At 42.5% G+C, this 18,391-nt stretch overlaps 1 protein-coding gene across 4 annotated transcripts in view; it reads left to right on the top strand.

The window, feature by feature from the left end:
- The window catches only part of SLC25A13 (solute carrier family 25 member 13), a 184,484-nt gene that overhangs the window by 58,751 nt on the left and 107,342 nt on the right, over positions 1-18,391 (top strand). For 3 of the 4 annotated variants that reach the window (XM_088018338.1, XM_028119853.2, XM_028119860.2), the window contains one exon: positions 14,342-14,457. The exons of the other annotated variant lie outside the window; for it this stretch is intronic. In XM_088018338.1, the coding sequence (XP_087874464.1) occupies positions 14,342-14,457 (116 nt within the window). The remainder of the gene's footprint in view (positions 1-14,341; positions 14,458-18,391) is intronic. 4 annotated transcript variants of the gene reach the window in all.

Below are 18,391 nucleotides of genomic sequence, written 5' to 3'. Positions count from 1 at the left end.
AAGAGAAAGAAAAAGAAAAGGAGGAAAGGAAAGGAAGGAAAGGAAGGGTAGAAGGGAAGGAAAGAAGGAAGGAAGGAAAAAAGGGAGGGAGGAAGGAAGGAAAGAACTAAAACTCTCAGTGATTCAGTGCAACTGGTGATTGGCGTGTGGCCCCGGTTGACTAGTTCTTTAGATTCATTGCTAGTGCATGATTGATCTCCCAATAAATGTGACCCTGCATTTTACATGATTTAGGTTCTTTTTTTATTCCATTTGTAGCATCGTGGCAGAAAGTTATAGTATATCCAGAATGTGACCATTTCTTTCCTTCTTTGCTGCTACTATTGCAGTGTGAGGCAAGACCATCTCTCACACAGATTATTGTCATAGCCTCTTTTTTTTTTTTTAAGATTTTATTTATTTATTCATGAAAGACAGAGGGGCAGAGGGAGAAGCAGGCTCCCAAGGAGCAGGGAGCCCGATGCGGGACTCGATCCCAGGACCCTGGGGTCATGACCTGAGCCGAAGGCAGACGCTTAACCATCTGAGCCACCCAGGCGCCCTGTCATAGCCTCTTAACACGTCTCCCTGCTTCTGTTCTTGCTTCCCTTCAGTCTGCTCAGCACAGCAGCCGGAGTGATCCTGTTCATACCTAACTCGATCATGTCACTCTCTGGCTCACAACCCATTTTGCCTCCCCATTTCACCCAGAGTAAAAGCCAAAGTCCTTACTGTGGCCAGCAAGGCCTTACAGTGGCCACTTTCGTTCCCTTACCAAGCCTACTTCATCTGCTACTGTTCTTCCTCCTTAATACTTGATCTTGCTGCACCTTGAACACACCATGCTCATTCTTACCTCGGGGCCTTTGCACTTCCTCTTCCCTTAAGAAGCTCACTTCCTTCCTTTAGGTCTTTGCTCTGAAGACATCTTCTTAGGGGGGCTTTCCCTGCACATGCTGTTTTAAGTTGTACCCCTAACATACCTTTTCTTTTTTACTCTAGTGTCCCTCATAGTGGTTGTCTTGTAACGTAAAGATTTTATTCATTGTTTTATTGTGCCCCCCCTCCACCTTCTCACACACGCTTGCCTGTAAGCTCCATGAAGGCAGGGATGTTTGTTTTGTCCACTGCTGAATCTGCAGATCCTGGGACGGTATGGTTAACACATAGGAGCCCTCCATCCATATCTGTGGAATGACTTTGAATAGATGGGACACATGAAATGCCATGAGTGTGTGACATACTATCAGATAGGTGATGAGGGGATGAGAGTCTCAGGCTCTCTAGTTGGTTCCATACTGAAATTCAGCATGTTAAAATCCCCGATTGTCATTTTTCTCCCAGGGTTACTAACTTCATGCAGTCTGTAACAGGTGCTGAAACTTCTCAGCAAATCTTCTTTCTTCTCATGTCTTCACTTTTATCTTCTCTCAATAGGCTGGTGCCATAGTAGTCTGGAGTCATTCTGGTTTTTGTAAAATTACTCTTGAGAGATTCTTTGTATGGAGAAAACCACTCATAGGACTAGGTTTTTGATCCTTTTTAGACTCCTACCGTTCCATTCAGCACCCTGCGAAGGCCTGGTGTTTACTGTGTGCCATTCGCCACCGCTCCCGTGCCCCCTGTGCCTCCTGCCTGTGCGGCTCTGGCCTCTGCCCTTCTCGTCTCTGCTTACGGTCTGGTGAGTTCAGGCCTTCTGTAGTAGAGTTAAATAAATACACTCATGTCTTTTCTCTGAATGCATTTTAGTTCGCATTATTCTTCTGGTTGTTAATTTAAAATATAATTTTAAAATTCACTAATGGTGTTGCATTTCCATGGGTGAGAACCCGCTTTTAAAGTATCTGAGGATTGGTTGAATGTGTAATTCATATTGAAACCCTCTTTCTGTGCTTTTTACAATGTCCTGGTCAGTGCTTTCTTCTACAGCGTTTTTTTGTTTTTTGTTTTTTTTTTTTAAGTCAGGAAGTAAAACAGTCACCAACTTACTGAAGGAAAAAGCATTAAAACGCTGATGTTGCTTTTCTACAATTAGCAATAATTATACCCAGAAAAAGCAAAGAGTCTCAAAAGTCTTGCCGCTTAATCTGCTTTTGCAAAAATATAAAGTACTCCCAACAGTTTCTAATTTTGATTATTCTTTACAATTGCTATTCTGTGTTGTAATTGCCTGCTTTTAAAAAAAAGCTTGGTATTGTGAGGAGACCTTTAGAAATAGGACTTGCTAATGAATACAGAGGTAGTGTGGAATAGGCTGGGGACATGGTGGGCAGAAAATCTTTCTTTTTCTTACCTGTTTTTCAGCATTTATATAGGTTCTTTCAGATAATAAAAATATAAACCTACGTAGACCAGGCTTAAAAAGTTATAATAAATGTTTTTGGTTACTTTAATGAGAATCTACATTTGTGGGTGGTCTGTGTTAACAGATGAATTTATTGTATTTTGTTCGTGCTTATTTGTGGAGCAAAATACAATTAAATATAAAAATTTGTTTTTTTTTCCCCCAGATTCTTACCAGTTCTTAGGCAAGCAAGTTATGTCCATGTAGTAAAATTTTAATTAATCTTTATAAGGATGGAAATACCATTCTGTTTATTGTGGATTTGGGGTAAAATCCAGAAACACTACTTAATCGAACTATTGTAATCAGAAATCACTTTTTATTTCTATTTTCATTAATAATGTTTCTTAAGTTACTAGGCTCCTTTTTGCAATAATGGCAATTTATACAACTCAGTCTTAATTTAAAAATTTTATTTGAAATTCCAGAGTGTCTTAGGTAATCATTCAGAACACAAATTCTCATAGGGGCATCAGGGTTGTGACTGAATCTCTACGGATCCCAGTGTATCCTGAAAATGTTTTACTTAAAGATTTATCAGTGCTATCAGTTTGTTTCTCACAATTTACCTCACTTCAGAGCAGCGTGCTAAAACCGAAATGGAATATACATTTAATATCAAATACAATTTTTTTTTTTTTTTTTGCCAACTGCATCCCAGCCCCTGGACTGAATGTGGTGATTGAGGTTTTATTCAAGCAGCTACATGAATATTCGTGGAGCAGTGGGAGGTGGAAGCATGACACCTGAGGCTAAGTCCTTGTATTTTGTGTGGCCATTTCTTCCTTATCGTGGATTAGAAAACACATGTGGGAAGGAGAAAAAAGACACAGTTCATCATCATAGATATATCTGGGATCTCAATCTCCATAACCAAGAACTCATTGGTTCTTGGCAGAGCTCTCTTTTTAGTTACTCTTAGGTTGACTGGACAGCTTTGCAGCTAACTCCTGAACCTTGATCAGTCCTCATCTCTGCCCTGGTCACTCTTGAACCGCACCTGCCACCTCCCCTTTCCGGGATTTTGGAGCCTGCCTTCCTCCTGTGCTGGGAAAGGTGAGAAAGTGTATCGGAGATGGCGCTGCCCTCTGATGCCTCATTTCCATTTTGTAGGTGTCCTTTAAAATGAACATTGTAAATTCGGAGGCCCTTTGTAATGCCGATAATAGAAGGCAAGTTGTAATTTCTTCTAGGTTGAGAGTTTAGACTTGAAATTACGATTTTGTCTCAGAAAAATCAGAAGTCCACTCTTTTGGAACGGTAATCTGGTTAGGAAGGTGGGTGGGGAGGCTCTAAGTGTTGAGACTGTGTTTTTAGAGCAAGCAGATTGTTTTCTTAGACATGGATGCTGGTTTGCGGTGGCATGGGAGGGAGGGCCGATGGAGATTATTGGGGATGGTGGCTACTCTTAATGCAGGCATTGGGTCTAGAAAACTCTGTATAAACTGTATATTGCCATATCTAAACTATAGAACACATTATTAAATTTTTAATATTTAAGATATTTTAGATAATGCATGATGTCCCCTGCACTTTCTATTTATTACTGTGTGTCTTGATTTTTAAGCACCTTAGTCTGTAAGTTAATTTTGTTACTGAACTCAAGTGCCTTCTCCACACCTTGTTGTAAAAGAGTAAAAGTCTCTGATGGTCTGAGATGCAATTGATGGAATTGTTTTACAACTTTGAGTAAATCTAAAGTAAACTTTGAGTAAAAAGCCCAATCCTTCTTTGCTTACATTGAATATCATAAGAAGTGTTACCCTGGAAACTTGGTCTGAATTCTTTTATGTTATCAGAAATTTCTGCAAATTCAGTTTGGAATCAACATGTGGGTACTTCTTTTTTTTTTTTTTCTTTTTCATGGTCTTAAATACAGAAAATCATAATCTATTTTAAGCTTCTTATAAATGATGGAGCCCTTGTTTACATGGGTAAAATGACTCTCTCTAAGTAGTGTATTGAAGTTCATGTTAATGTTTGCTATTTAATGACACCTAATGATATTCAGTGAAGGGTTATGCTAAACCGAAGAGAAAATGTGTTACCCAGGCAACTGCCTCAGGCAGACTAGAGATGCAGGCATATGGCTCTGTAGTACACATTATTTCAGCATCTTTAAGCATAAAGAACCACACGTGTAATTGGCTGTGAAAAATTACTGCTCAGTTACTGTATTGTATGGTCATAATAGGAGTAAATGAATACGTCATTGTTGTTGGAACAAGTCTGTTGGGAATCACTTGTAGACTCTACTATTTAAGAAGCAAAAATACAATAAGAAGAAAATAGCTGGTTTAATTAACATGTAAAATTGGGTTAATTTGAATTCAGCTGGCACAGCGGATATTAATGTTGGCTTTTTTGTGTGTATGATATTCTGGCTTAAGCCTGTGTGCTTTTATTTCTTCTTGCCCACAGCATGAATAATTTTATTTTTAAAAATCTGATAAAGGCTATTTCAGTCACTTAATTTTTTTTTGCCAAGTGCTTATGTTATGATCACGTCGAAAAAGGTTTTTGTGTGTATCCAGAGTGTAAGACTTACAACTGAATGAAAGAAAATGTTGAAATACTTCTGAGTAATTGCTAATGTTCCCTGAAAAGGAATCAGTAAAACTTGATTTCATGGATTTTTAAAAAATTTAGTTTACCTCTTATTTTTAATTTTGATTTTAATAAAGTGACTAACTGGTAATTGTCATTGGCAGATGCAAGAAAGTAGCACATTTGCTCTTGTCACTTTCTGTGTGTCTGTGCTTAGGTGCTTATCTGTTTTTGCTTACCACTGTAATCATTACCTTGCTTCAAGGATTCAGAAAAACACATTGAGAGAGGCATTGTGTCCCAATTAAAAAATCATTTAACTCAATCGATTTTTGGTATTTTAAAATGCTATTTGAGTGAAGAACACCCCTAGTTAATATGGGCCTGTGCTAAAAGTACGCATGAGAAAATTGTGTTCTTCACCTTGTCTCCTGGGCTTTAAGTACTGAAAATCTCTTGAGTGGAAGGTACTTTTCATCTCTAAACCAAGGGGAAATTAAACTGAAGACTCAAGTCAGGTAAGTAAAGGGTTTGGCAGCACATGCTCTACTGGAAGCATTTACAGTAGCTGCTTATCCAGTGGTAACCTAACAACTAACCTGCTGCTTTATGCAGAGTGATAGCCGGTATATAGCAGTCACTGGAAAAATGCTTGGTCGTTAACAAATTTGTGTGCCTGGTGGTATTTTAGGTCCTAATTTCTTATCTAAAGTTTATATATCTCCATTATCCTTTTTCATTTACCATTTTAATAGAGTTGACGCCTTCTCATCCAGCCTTAACAAAGAAGATCTAGGAAATAGATTTTTTTCAATCTACTGTGCTTACCTGAGTGAATTTTCCATTATGGCTTAGAACGACTCTCCCCCGCCCGCCCCCGCCTTTTTTTTTTTAAACCAGTGGTCTTTCTTCCTTTCAATTTTTCTCTTCCTTTAAAGGTTCCCTTTAAACTTTTGAAGTTTTGGGGGTTTTTTTGTTTGTTTTTACAATCCCTATTAGTGTTTAAGAACAAAGAGGGTATTTATCTAGAGTCTAATGGAGATAGAGATTATGATTTGTCTCTAGCTTTAAAAACCCTGTGGGAATTCTTTTCCTTGATGCAATATTACTCTTGTGGGATTGGCCATGATTAGAACTTTTTTGTGATTCAAAGTTTAAAGGTTGGGGAGGTGACGGGACATGAAGACAGATTCTCCTGAGGTCATTGGGCAGTGAGTAGTACTATTTAACAGGGAGCAGAAAGAATGAGGTATAGAATGTGTATAGGTGAAAGACCTTTTTGAGTGTGTAGTTCAGCGAACTATTAGCAAAAGGGAAGTAGAATGGGGGTGAGTCATATCTGTTAAATGTGTAGATCCCTCTGATAAGGAAAGAATTGTTGGAGGTCTAAGAATGCCTTCTATAAATCCCAGCAGTTGGCACAGTCAGCCTTGGGCAACTCCAGCACCGTTTGGAGTGAACTGCAAGGGGTGGACAGACAGGTAGGCCTGGAGTATGGGCTTATCACTTACTGAGTCAAGTTCACAGTTATGAGGGCCTGTGTATTTATCTACTGTTGGCAGTATGGAGGCAGTGATACATGCAGAGGTGGTATTTATAGGTGAAATTCATGATAACAATACAGTAAAATTGCTAATAAAATCTTTAATAGGTTTTTAAAGCCAAGCAGTAGCCTGCTTGTTTGAACAATATTCAATCTGCCAGATTTCACTGGAGCCAATGAATTTAAATAGCCCCTTGGCAAATGCTGCAGTGAGATTTGAACCCAAGTGCGTGTAGAACCGAGGAGCCCAGCTGTCCTCGGAACAGATGTACTCCCAGGAATGCCAAGGCCAGTGCTGGAACCGGGGTGGGCATAGGAGGGCTCCCTGTAACTGAACGTGGAAGAAAACAGGATTCTGGACTGAAAGGCATTGGAGAGGGCCTCCTTCATAGATCAGGAAAGGAGATCTGCTCCAACTTGCCCAGCAAAATCATTCAGCCACTCAGGCAAAGGAAGAACTGGAACTCGGGCCTCTTTCCACCTTACTCCTGATGATTCTGGCATATACAATTAGGTAACAAGAATTCATTGTCTTTTTAAAGCGTGTTAAGAACAACTAATGAATTTGCCCAACTGAGGTTATGAGGCCTAGTTTGTTTTCTCACTGACCGTCAGCCAGCCTCATTTATTTATGAGCTCCTCCGCCATCTGCCTAACTAGTAGTTTTCATGTGCGCTCTGACTGCAGGGCCTCAGTCTGTGCCTTTGGCCGCTGTAGTGCCTGCAGCCACAGGCCACTGGATGTCCCTGACGGGGGTGCCTGACTTGCCGTGCTTGAAAAGCTGTGTGCTGGGACTTCTCAGACAAGCCCTCGATTTGAACGCTTCTCAGTTCCCTTTCCTGCTAAGTAAGCCCTTGGCCCAGCCCACTGCAGCCTCTTCGGACTGGGCTCCCTGCTTCCCCCTGCAGTCTGTGCCCGGCAGCGTCCTGAGTGTTCTTCCCATGGGATCCCACATTCCTGGGTCTAAAACCGTCCGGCAGTGGCTGTCCCCCATGCACGCTTGCAGGTACAGTCTACATCGCCTGTCTGGCCCTGCATGCTTCTTCATCCCCGCCTCCCTCCTGCTTCCCTCCTCCCTTAGTCCCCAGCGATCTGGTGGCGCCCTGCCCCACGGGGCTACCGGGGTTGGCCTCTCTTAGGGCCCGTGCCCGCATGGAGGTTCTTCTGCCCCAAAAACTCTTGCTCCACATCTTCCCAGTGCTTCCTCCTCCTCATTCAGATCTTAATGCCACCTCCCAAGAGGCATTTCCTGGGCATGTAGGCAGAGCAGCCCATCTCCCATCCCGATCATTCTCAAAGTTGGCTGCACGGCAGGATCACTTGGGAAGTGGAAAGAAACAAGGTCCCTCCAAAGACCAATTAAATAGGCCCTCTGGGGCTGAGAAGCAACTGCTTTAAGGCATTCCTCTCTTTTATCCTCTACACAGAAGTTATCTGATTATGAATCATGTTATTTTTATGTAGGTATGTTTGTGCGCATTGCCTGCTTTCTTCACTAGAATGGAATTCCTTGAGGATGGGATTCTGTCCATCTTACCCATTTTCATGGTATCTTTAGTGCCTAGGGCATTGCCTGGCATATCAGTAGACGCAGGGAACATATTTGCTTGGTGGCCTGAACGACATATATTTGCAAGGCATTTGGGAGGGAGATAAAAGAGCTGGAAAACCCCAAAAGCTATTAAAGATGTTAAAATCATGGAGGCCAAAGCTCTTTTGATAAACTGGTGATCTCAGGAAAGCCCAGTTGTGTGTGTGTTTTTTTTTTCCCTCGACATTCACAGAAACTTGAACCTGGGTGGTTTGGTGGTTGGAACTGAGTTTTTGGAGTTCGATTTTACCTTTATCTCTGCCATTAATCCTGGACAATTGTTTGGCTTCTGTTGTAACACACGGAAGAGGGTTATAAAAAAGTTATTTTTGCGAAGCACTCTTGTGGTTAGGACCCTTAAGTAAAAGTGGTAATTGGATTTTGATATGGTGCATTGTCTACGACCAAGCTTCCTGAAGCCTCAACAGATCAGATCCTTATGTGCAGTTGCTTAAACTTTGCTAGCCACAGAGTTGGCCTAGAGTGGGAGCCAGGCGGGAGATGAAAGGGACCACATGGGGTATAAGCTGCTGCTGAGTGAGAATAAGCAGCAACCCGTAGGAAGAGAGAAGCTGGAGGTTATCCACCTTGGTTAGCCAGTTCGTGTGACTTTCTGTCATTTGTTTCTTTTTTTGGTTCCCCCCCATCCCCATCCTTTATTCAGTCCTCCTGCCACTACCTAAGTTGAGATCCTTGATGTTTTGTTTCACGTAAATTTTAATTTTTTTCTTACTACAAAAGTAATTCAGTATGTGTATTATTGAGAAGAGTAGAAAATCTGGGCAAGCGAAAGGAGAAAAACCTTAAGTTTCTAATATTTTAACTACCTAGAGAGAACCATTGTTAACATTTTGGCATACATCCTTCACACTTTTATGTATGTAAGTTATTATTTTTGTCCATTTTTAACAAAATGGGATCTTTGCATACATTTGTATATCTGGTTTTTTACTTAATAATGTGAATCTATTTATAACAATGATAGTGGTTGGAGAGTAGTCTGTATACAGATGTTCCTTTATTTCATCAGTCACATTTTTGCATATCGCGGTTGTTTTCAATTTTTGCACTATCAACAGTGCCGCTTGAACATCCTTACTGATCAAAGTTTGTACACATTCGTTCCTTATTTTTTAAGATACATTCCTGGAAATGGGATTGTGGTGTCAAAGACTGTGGGCACTTTTAAGACTCTTGCTATGTTGTCAGATTGCCCTCTTTGGAGAGCGTGGTGCCCTATACTCCCATCCCCTTGTCATAAGGCACTCTTCCTTTCCTTCAGGCCTTCGTGGCTCTTCCCTGGCTTCAACCAACACATCTCCTCAACTCCAGGCTCTTCTCCTTCCAGGTCATTTAACACTCCTCTGCCAGAGTAAATGGTTTAAAGCACAATTCGTCGTATCACCAAGAATTTCAGACTTTGTGTACTGTCACGATGTGCGCACCATTGCACTTGCCCTTACTCCAGTATATACTCACACTGCTTGTGGCTCTTCATCTGCAGCCCTCCTGCCTTGGTTCCTGGCTCACCATCTGCCCCCCTGCCCCCCCCCGGGCCATCAGTTCTTGGGGGGGCAGAGGTTGCACTTTTCGCCTGTGTCTTCCCAGCACCGGCCCATGCCGGGCACATAGAGTAGGCACCCACTGCCGTTGGTGGCCTCTCCTTCCCCCACCTCCCACCTCTGCTTGATCACATCTTACTTCTGCAAGACTGACGGTACACGTCCACTTGGTCGCATCGTCCCTCTGACGTCACGTGATCGTACTGACACTCCCCGTCTCTTTTCTCTCAATATAGTAATGATCTTTCCTTCCTCTGAATCACTGGGTAATTTATCTCCACTTCTGTTACTTGCTACTTTTTCCCATAATGTCATGGTTTTCAGTCTGTATTCTCTATTGTACGCATCTCCAGGCTAAGAGCTATCCCTTGCCAGTATGTGAGGAGGAGGCCTAAAGGGATGCCACTGTAAGGAAACTGGCGTCATTTTGGTTTGTGTCGTTCTAGTGTCGTTCTGTGTATGTAATAGTTGTATAATCTTACACAGCCCTGAGCCCAATGTACCTGTGGAGTCCACTTTGTAACCCTTTTTTCCCTGGCTCAGTATTTGATTGGAGAATGTGGTGTCTGGGCTGCCTTAGGCGGAGCGGACTCCATGGGCTTGTAAAGTTGCGGCTGCCCCCCACGGCTTTAGAATAAGGAGGGTAGCGGCTCTAATGGTTTGAAACACAAAAACAACTTTCTTTAAAAAAATCTCTGGTGGCATCAGAACCAGGAACAGAGTAGTTAGAAACCTACTTTTCCCTCATCAGAGTGGTTGGGGGCCTTTGAAAATGGGACTCCTGCGTTTGCTTCTCTTTACTGACCAGTGTCCTGTGCTTCGTTGCTGCGGGTGGGCCTAGTCAAACACTGTTCCGCAGGCAGTGGTCATGGAGTCCAACAGAGTTGTGGGGTTTATTTTAGAGGGCATCTAACATTGTCAGAGAAGTTTTGGGTAGAAACGGAACCAAGTGAGCTCCTCAGCCAGGTCTGAACTTGATTAAGCTTGTATTCTTTGTTGTAATTTACTCTAATATCCATTAAATCTATAAAGCAAGACTAAAGTACTGTTTATGTGAAAATATATGTGTGTGTGTGTTTAGATAGCATGCTGTAAATGAATATAGTACTCTGTAATTATTCTGATAGCCCTCTAGTCAGATTACCTTGAAAATCCAAAATGATCTTGCTGAACAGTAAGACATTATGATTTCATGGTTCATCTATATACCTCCTACATAGACGTATAATACTTGTATCTAACAGGATTACCAAATTACATACCTTTTTGATATCTGTAACATGCCTGAAATACCAGAGTATTCACTGGCCAGATATGGTTATGAAACCACATTGACATTGCCAGATGAGTATTTGTTCATGCATATAGATAGTGTTCAGGTTTCTCATACCACTTTGAGAGATATAAGATACTCTTTTTATTGTATTTAAGTCTTTATTCCAATTATTAAATAAAAAAGAATGCCTCTTTTCTGGGTAACACACTGTGCAGCTTTTAATTAACCAAACATCCGTGCAGGGATAATTGAGCAAATAGGATTATTTTGTGCCTTGACAAATTGCCAGCAGGCTAAACTGGTGAGCAGTGTGGCTGTGTGGTTGTTGGTACCTGCTCAGAGGAGTCCTGGAAGTAGGAGCGATGGCAACCGGAAAGCAGACAGAGACACCTTTTTCCCCTCTCTACTGCTTCAGTAGTGTGGAGTATGGTGAGCCTGAGCCCTGAGTTTCATTCACAGCTTTAAGTAACCTTTGTTTAAAAACTCCCAGATCTGTGTTTCTTATCTTAGCCTTTGTATTAGTTTGTTAGGCCTGCTATAACAAAGTATCCCCGACCTAGATGGCTTTAAAAAATATTGTCTCACAGTTCTGGAGGGTAGGATCAAGGGTGTCAGCAAGGTTGGTTTCTTCTGAGGTCTGTGAGAGAGAATCTGTTCCATGCCTGTCCCCTAGCTTCTGGTGGTTTGCTGGAAATCTCTGGCATTCCTTGGTTTATAGAAGCATCTGATCTCTACCTTTACCTTCACATGGTGTTCTTCCTGTGTGCGTATCTGTGTCCAAACTTCCCCTTTTTATGAGGACTCTAGTCATATTGGATTAGGTGCCCACCCTATTCTGGTCTGAGCTCATTTTTACTAATTACATTTGCAACAACCCTAGTTCCAAGCAGAGGTCATATTCTGAAGTACTGAGGGTTAAGACTTCAACATGAATTTTTTGGGGAGGATGCAGTTCAACTGCTTTCAGCCCTTCTCCCAAGCACAAGTTCCACACTGGTGCTTTTGGTTTCCTGCTGGACACCATAGTCAGTGTCCCACCAGTACCTCAAATGTAACACAGTCAGAATTGGCCTTACTGTCTCACAAGGCCCTTCTCTCTTTTTCTTCTTCTTCTTTCTTTTTTTTCTCTCACTCTGTGTTTGGTGGTCATATCATCATCCCACTCAGTTAGCCAGGTTGGATGTTTTGGGCCTTTTCCTGGCCCTCAGTCTCTGACATCCATCTCTACCAAGTTCTGTCATTCCTGCCTCAACTGTATTTCTCTAGCCTTTCCTCTCTTTTCAGTCCTGGTACGGTAGCTATGGCTTAGACCCCTGCTATCCCTTGCTCTCACACTATCTATCTCCCCATCTTGTCTTTTCTCTGTTAAATTCATCTTCCATACCAATTCCTTTTCTAAGACGAAGATCTGAACCTGATATTTATTAGCAACCTCCCCCCACCCCCACCCCCGGCCCAAAGACCTTCAGTGACTTCTCACTGCTTGCAAAGTCAAGATTTTGTAACTTGGCCTTTAAGGTCTTCCACAGGTGGCTGGTATTACAGCTCAAGCCACTCTTCACCCCTCACAACCTATTAGATACAGGCTCGGCAGCACCTGCGTCCTTCCCTAAACACAGCACATGCCATATGCTGTCACCTCTGTGTTTCGCTCTGTTCTTTCCTCAGTATGGAATGTCCTCTCTCTGCCCTTCACTCTTCTCGCCATCTTTCCATCCCAGCTGGAATTAGGTCTCAGTCAAATGGAAACCAGGATACCTGGGTTTTAGGCCAGAATGCCAGAAGCCAGTTGCTTCCCCTTCACATAAGTCATTAACTTTTAGTTTTCTCAAAAGTAAAATGAAGAGGTTGAAGTAGATGATCTCTAAGATCTTCTCAACTTTAAAATTTCTTCTTTAAATGACACACCTCCATGAAGCATTCCCCAGGTTTGTAGGCAGAACAAATCACTCTTCTTGTGCCCCCTTAACGCTTTATGTCTTCTTTTACTTTTGACCCTCAACTCGTGCATTCTGGTGGGCATATATGCATGTGACTACCTCGCACTCCCCCAACAGGCTGTAAGCTCCTCGAGGCCTGCTAAGAATGTTTGACTCAGCTTTGCTTCCCTTCCCATCCTGGTCTCACTTGCACATAGACTCTCAGTGAGACACACTGAGTGGTAGAGAAGATGTTCTGGGCAAACATATTTCTGTAACATATGCTGTTCCTGCTCCTGAATGTTCCCATGCTTTTGGAAGGATGTGTTTTGGATGGTGAATGACAGAAATTGTATATTGAACACACCATGGGATTTTCCTTTCTTTGTGACATTATTATGATCAGGTGACATTCTGGGGAAACACTTAACTTTGTAACACGTTGTGTAAAAATGTGTTCTCTCTGTGAGATGCTTAGAAGTAATTAAATGTTTTGAGAAACATAGGAAAACACTCTTGTTTTCTTCCTCCCTCTATATCCTCCAGAGACTTGGACTTACTTCTGTGTATCACTGAAATATTTGGACATTTAAAATACAGAATACCTCCTTGGATGTCAGAGCATCTGTGGCCTGTTGTATTGTTCCCAACAACCATATTTGATCATGTCATGACCTTGCTCAGAAACTTTTCAATCACTCCTTGCTTCCTAGAGAAGAAAAAGCAGTCCCTTTTTTTTGTTTTCATGCCCATCTCTGGTCTTACACTTCTAATCTCATTTCACAGTGTTTTCTTTTATGTGCTCTGCTGCCCGGACAAAATCAGTTCCTCATCACTTCCCTGTACATGCCCTAGCTTTCTTGCACCTGCCTTTCTGCAAGGATCCCCCTGACTAGAGTGTCCGCCCTTCTGTGCCCATTACTACATACCTGAATTTCACTCATTTTTCAAGACCCAGCTCGCATTCCATTTCTGCTCCAAAGCCTTCTTTGATTTCCTACCAGAATTCTGTTTTCATCATATTGGTCCCTGTCTTAAGATTGTATACTGTTTCTAGTTCTAGACTAGTGTTATCTGCCTTATCAGACTAGAACTTCTTGGGCGTCACATTTCATGTCTGTTTGTATTCTACCACCCCTACCAATACTACCCCTAGTTGAGTCCACATATGGTCAGTAGATATCAGCAATGAATGAGTCTCGTGAACCATTTTTACATGGTGTATAAAGGTATTAATGAATGACAAAGCTTCTCTATATTACTGCTGCCCAATCACATCCTAATTTAAAATACCTAATCTTTAGAATCCAGCGATAGTATGCCTGAAACAAAAATGCCATGTTGGCTAAAACAGTTACATTTAAAATTATAATTCGAACCTGTCATGTTCTTTAAATTTTGTGCATTGCTATTTCAGTCCACTGTATGTAAAAGGAAATGCTAAGTGTTTATAAATGTTTTTAGGTTTGAACGTAGTTTTTTGACAGCAATGTTTAATTTTATCCCTAGTGTCTATTTGTGTATGCTTTTATTTTCTGCAAGCTACTGATTTTATGCTTTGTGCTTGTTTTATGTTGCAGATTAATATCCTTTCAAGAGTTCGTAGCATTTGAATCTGTCCTATGTGCCCCGGATGCTTTGTTCATGGTGGCCTTTCAACTGTTTGACAAAACTGGCAAAGGAGAAGTTACTTTTGGTAAGGGGTGTATGTGTGCATCTAAGTAAGTGCAGACTTGTGTGAGCTTTTTTTTTTTTTTTTTTTGTCTCCAGGAATGAAGTGTATGGAGAACCTTTTTAAGAAGTTAAGCATATACCTTTTAACAAAGATTGTTTTGTGTTTGGGGCTCCAGTTCACATATCTTTCTATTTGGAAAAATAGATTTCTGGCTCAGTTTTGATACTCTGGTTTAGTTTTAAGGTGAGGAAGGTTGTGCATGACTTTTTCAGAGTCATAGGTCATGTGAGCTAGGCAGGACTTCTGTTAATTCCCTTCACAATCAGGGGTGCTTCCCACAGGTAGGAGGAAGACGTTCATAAACTGTCTAAGAACAGAGGTACCACCTGTGCCCCCAGCGTTTTCAGTCCTTACCTGGTTCCCACGGAGTAGCTTGAGTGCAAAGGCTCTGCACAAGATAGGAGTTCAGGGTGGCAGCAGAAGAACCTCGGTCTTCCAAGCGGACCCCCTTGGCTGGGTCGTTCTCTCTGCCGTGCTGCCACCTTCTTCATTGTGAAAAGCCAGAACCGGCCTCACAGGGATTAGCTGCAGAGTTGCAGAAAACCCAGATGTCTTTTTTTTATTATTATTATTAGTTTTTTATTTATTTGACAGAGAGAGACACAGCAAGAGAGGGAACACAAGCAGGGGGAGTGGGAGAGGGAGAAGCAGGCTTCCCGCTGAGCAGGGAGCCCGATCGATGCGGGGCTTGATCCCAGGACCTTGGGATCATGACCCGAGCTGAAGGCAGACGCTTAACAACTGAGCCACCCAGGCGCCCCCAGATGTCTTTTTAAGTACTAGGAGAAAGGAAGTAGCAGGCCAGGAGTAGATTTTTTATTAAACTGCTTACTGACGTTTAAAAAAAGTGTAAAAATAAACTTTTTTATACTGAAGATAGATTTGACGGAAAGTACCACCTTTTCCTTGGACTGTGTGGTATCCAGCGTATGTTGTTCGTGCACGTGACCCTGCTGTAGATAGCACTGCCCGTGAAGAACTGTGGAGCCCTTCTGGGCTTGTGGATTGTTGATTCAGGGGAGATGGCCGAGGTGCCCATTTCAAATGTCTTTATTCATAGTTTCCAGTTTGTTTAGACTTCCTGGGTTTGTCTTACTTGATGGATGGTGAGAAATGTACAGATGGGAGGAGAATACAGATGATATAATAGAGCACCATCTCTTCTGGAATAGTTCTGGAACTGGAGAGAGACCTCGCTCCTTCTGGCGCTCGGCCTCTGTTGTGTCTGAACAAGTTAATCCTCCTCTCTGGTCTTCATTTTCCTTATCAGAAATGAAGACAATAGCTACATAAAGTATAGGTAAGGCAGTATAATGGACTTATTCTAGAAGCCTTCCCTCTTCTGCAGCCATTCGTCCATGTTGTTCTGACATGGCAGTTATTTGAGGCTCGATCAGCTGAGGCAAAACATGGACATATGCCTGGTTTTGTTTCATACAGTCTAGAAGCTCAGATGTGTTCCATGAACGCTCCAGTAGAACACTCCATGGATTATTTCATATTTAAACATCCCTAGAATAACTTTAGTTTTTTCCTTTCCTATCACCCGATTCATCTTAGTATCACTGTAACCACAGCTTTTCATTGGAACACCAATAAAAAAATGTCCCCGTTGAAATTTCCAAGTGACAAACGAGCAGCTAGCTCATGGTGGCGTTAATTGACCCAGTGGAAGCCAGTTTGATGAATACGGTTCCTGGGGGTTTACAGAGGAATGCCTGCGCATCTGAGTGAGTTGGGCAGCCGCTTCGCTTGCGCTTCCCCCTTCCCGTAGCACGTGTGGAGGCGGGGGTGCAGGAGCACCTGGGTGGGGGGGTGGCGCTGAGAAGTGGCCTGCACGTGTTCTCCTTATGTCCTGAGTGTGAAGCAGTGAGTGGCCTGGTGGAGGAAAGAAACAGGAGACTGTCCCCCGTGCAGGGAGGGGTGCTGTTCCTGGGAGCAGAAGGAAAGAGCAGGTGAAGAAGCAGGTGTGGGAGAAGGGGTCATCTAAGAAGTGCAGCAAGCGCAGTAGCTGGAACGTTCTGTGTCTGCTTCTTACTAGTGCTTTGTTGATGGGCAAATCAGTTCAACCTTCTGAGCCTTGTTTTTTTCATCTGTACAGTCAGGGTAATAATAATAATCTACCTTGCAGGACTATGTGAGGATTAGAAGATACACTGCATATAAAGGTGCTGTCTGGAGAACAAAGGCCTCTATAAAAACATTACTGAAAGAAAAAACTTGAAAGAGCAAAGGAGGACTTTCTTTCTTTCTTTTCCCCCGCCGCCCCCCCCCGCCCCCGCTTTTTTCTTGTGTTTTGGGAAGCCCTGCACTTCTAACTTGCAGTTGAACTGCTGGCCAGTTAGCCGGTAATTTGCTTACCATCTGTTTTGTGTTGAACATTATCCCATCTCTGAAGGCATAAGACATTCAAATAAGAAATCATGGTTTCCAAGGAGCTGAAATTGCATGTAACTTGTAGGAGAAACGTACACCTCCTTCTCCCAGTACCCTGCCCTCCCCAGGCAATTTGTTCCAGAGCCTGCCTGTGTCGCAAAGCAGAAACAGGGTGTGTCCTACGTCCATTTATGATGAGCTGGTGGGGCCCTCACCCAGGGGTGAGGGCGTCGAACGATGTAGCCTGGGCTTTTCTGACCCAGTCATCCCTGTTTGGGGTTACACTAAAACGGATACGCGTACTACAAAGAAGAACCCAGATGACCATCACATTGCAAATTAATAGTTGACTTAACATTTTTCATATGGTAGAGTCCTCTAGGAGAGGTGGGTGCGGTGTTTAGTTGGCTTTTACCCAGTAAACAAAATCATACGGGGGATGTGGCAGCCTAAGGAGTGTTTCGACAGCAGGTGTCTTTAGAAGAGGCTAGCACAAGTATGTTTTCCAGGAAACTTATAATGAGGTTGGAGAACTTTCTTAAAAAATGGAGTTGGGCAGAAAAGAGGACTTACATAGTCAGTCTTGGTCTCATAAGCCCACAGAATTAAGAGCATCCTGATCTGTGACCCGGCGGCCTGTCCCTGGGAGGCTGTTGGAGACGTACACAGTGACACTCCTACCTCTGGTTACATCCTTAGCTCCTTGTAAGCCCTTCACCCAAGAATGACCTTTGTGTATTTCAGAAGGATGCCTGGGTGTGCATCTCTGGGAGGGGTAAACATGAAGAGGTAAGAGAGAAAGGTCTCCTCTTTTCCCTCCCAGATTGGCTCTGTCAGATGTGGTCATGAGGAGAGCATTGTTTCTCGGAACACAGGTTTATCTGGGGCCTTCCCATGGGCTGCAGGCAGGGCAGGAGAGTGGCCTCAGTTCCCCGGACCTCCTGGCCTTGCATTCCGTCCAGAGGAGAGCCATTACCCTCTTGATCTCTACACATAGTGGATTTCCACCTGAGGGCTTGTTTGAAGCAGGGCTTGATGAAACTCAGTAAGCACTAGTGTTTGTCAACAAGCTGGCGGTACTCCCGCTCCCACTAAGGCTGGTTCTGGTACATACCACACAAAAATCAGGTGGCGTGAGGGGCAGATAATCAAGTGTCACATTTCAGGGAAGGCTTGCCCTGTTTCCTCTTAGGCCTTGTTTATGTTTGTCATGTTTTCATGTCTAGATTACTCCTGTGTTTGCTACAATGAAAAGATCTTGATTAGGCCAATTTTGTTCCTTTGATATGAGTTCATTATTTTCACCTGTTTCCTCTGAGGAAAAACGTATCTCCAATATTTTGTTCTCACCATGTTTTCTTGTTTTGATATCTGATATTCATAAGTGCGTTTTGAGATGTCAACAGGTGTGTAACAGGATATCAGTATAGGAAGAAAATTCTAGTTAACAATTTACAATTCTGTATGTGTGGAGAACAAATGCTTTATTCTGTTTTTATTTGCATTGTTAGCCTATTTT

Source organism: Eumetopias jubatus, unplaced genomic scaffold, assembly GCF_037043125.1.
Source record: "Eumetopias jubatus isolate StellerSeaLion01/CBP00866 unplaced genomic scaffold, mEumJub1_p1.0 scaffold_14, whole genome shotgun sequence".
Taxonomy (NCBI): Eukaryota; Metazoa; Chordata; class Mammalia; order Carnivora; family Otariidae; genus Eumetopias; species Eumetopias jubatus.
Note: the sequence above shows the minus strand (reverse complement) of the source record. Positions and strands in the feature narration are given on the sequence as shown.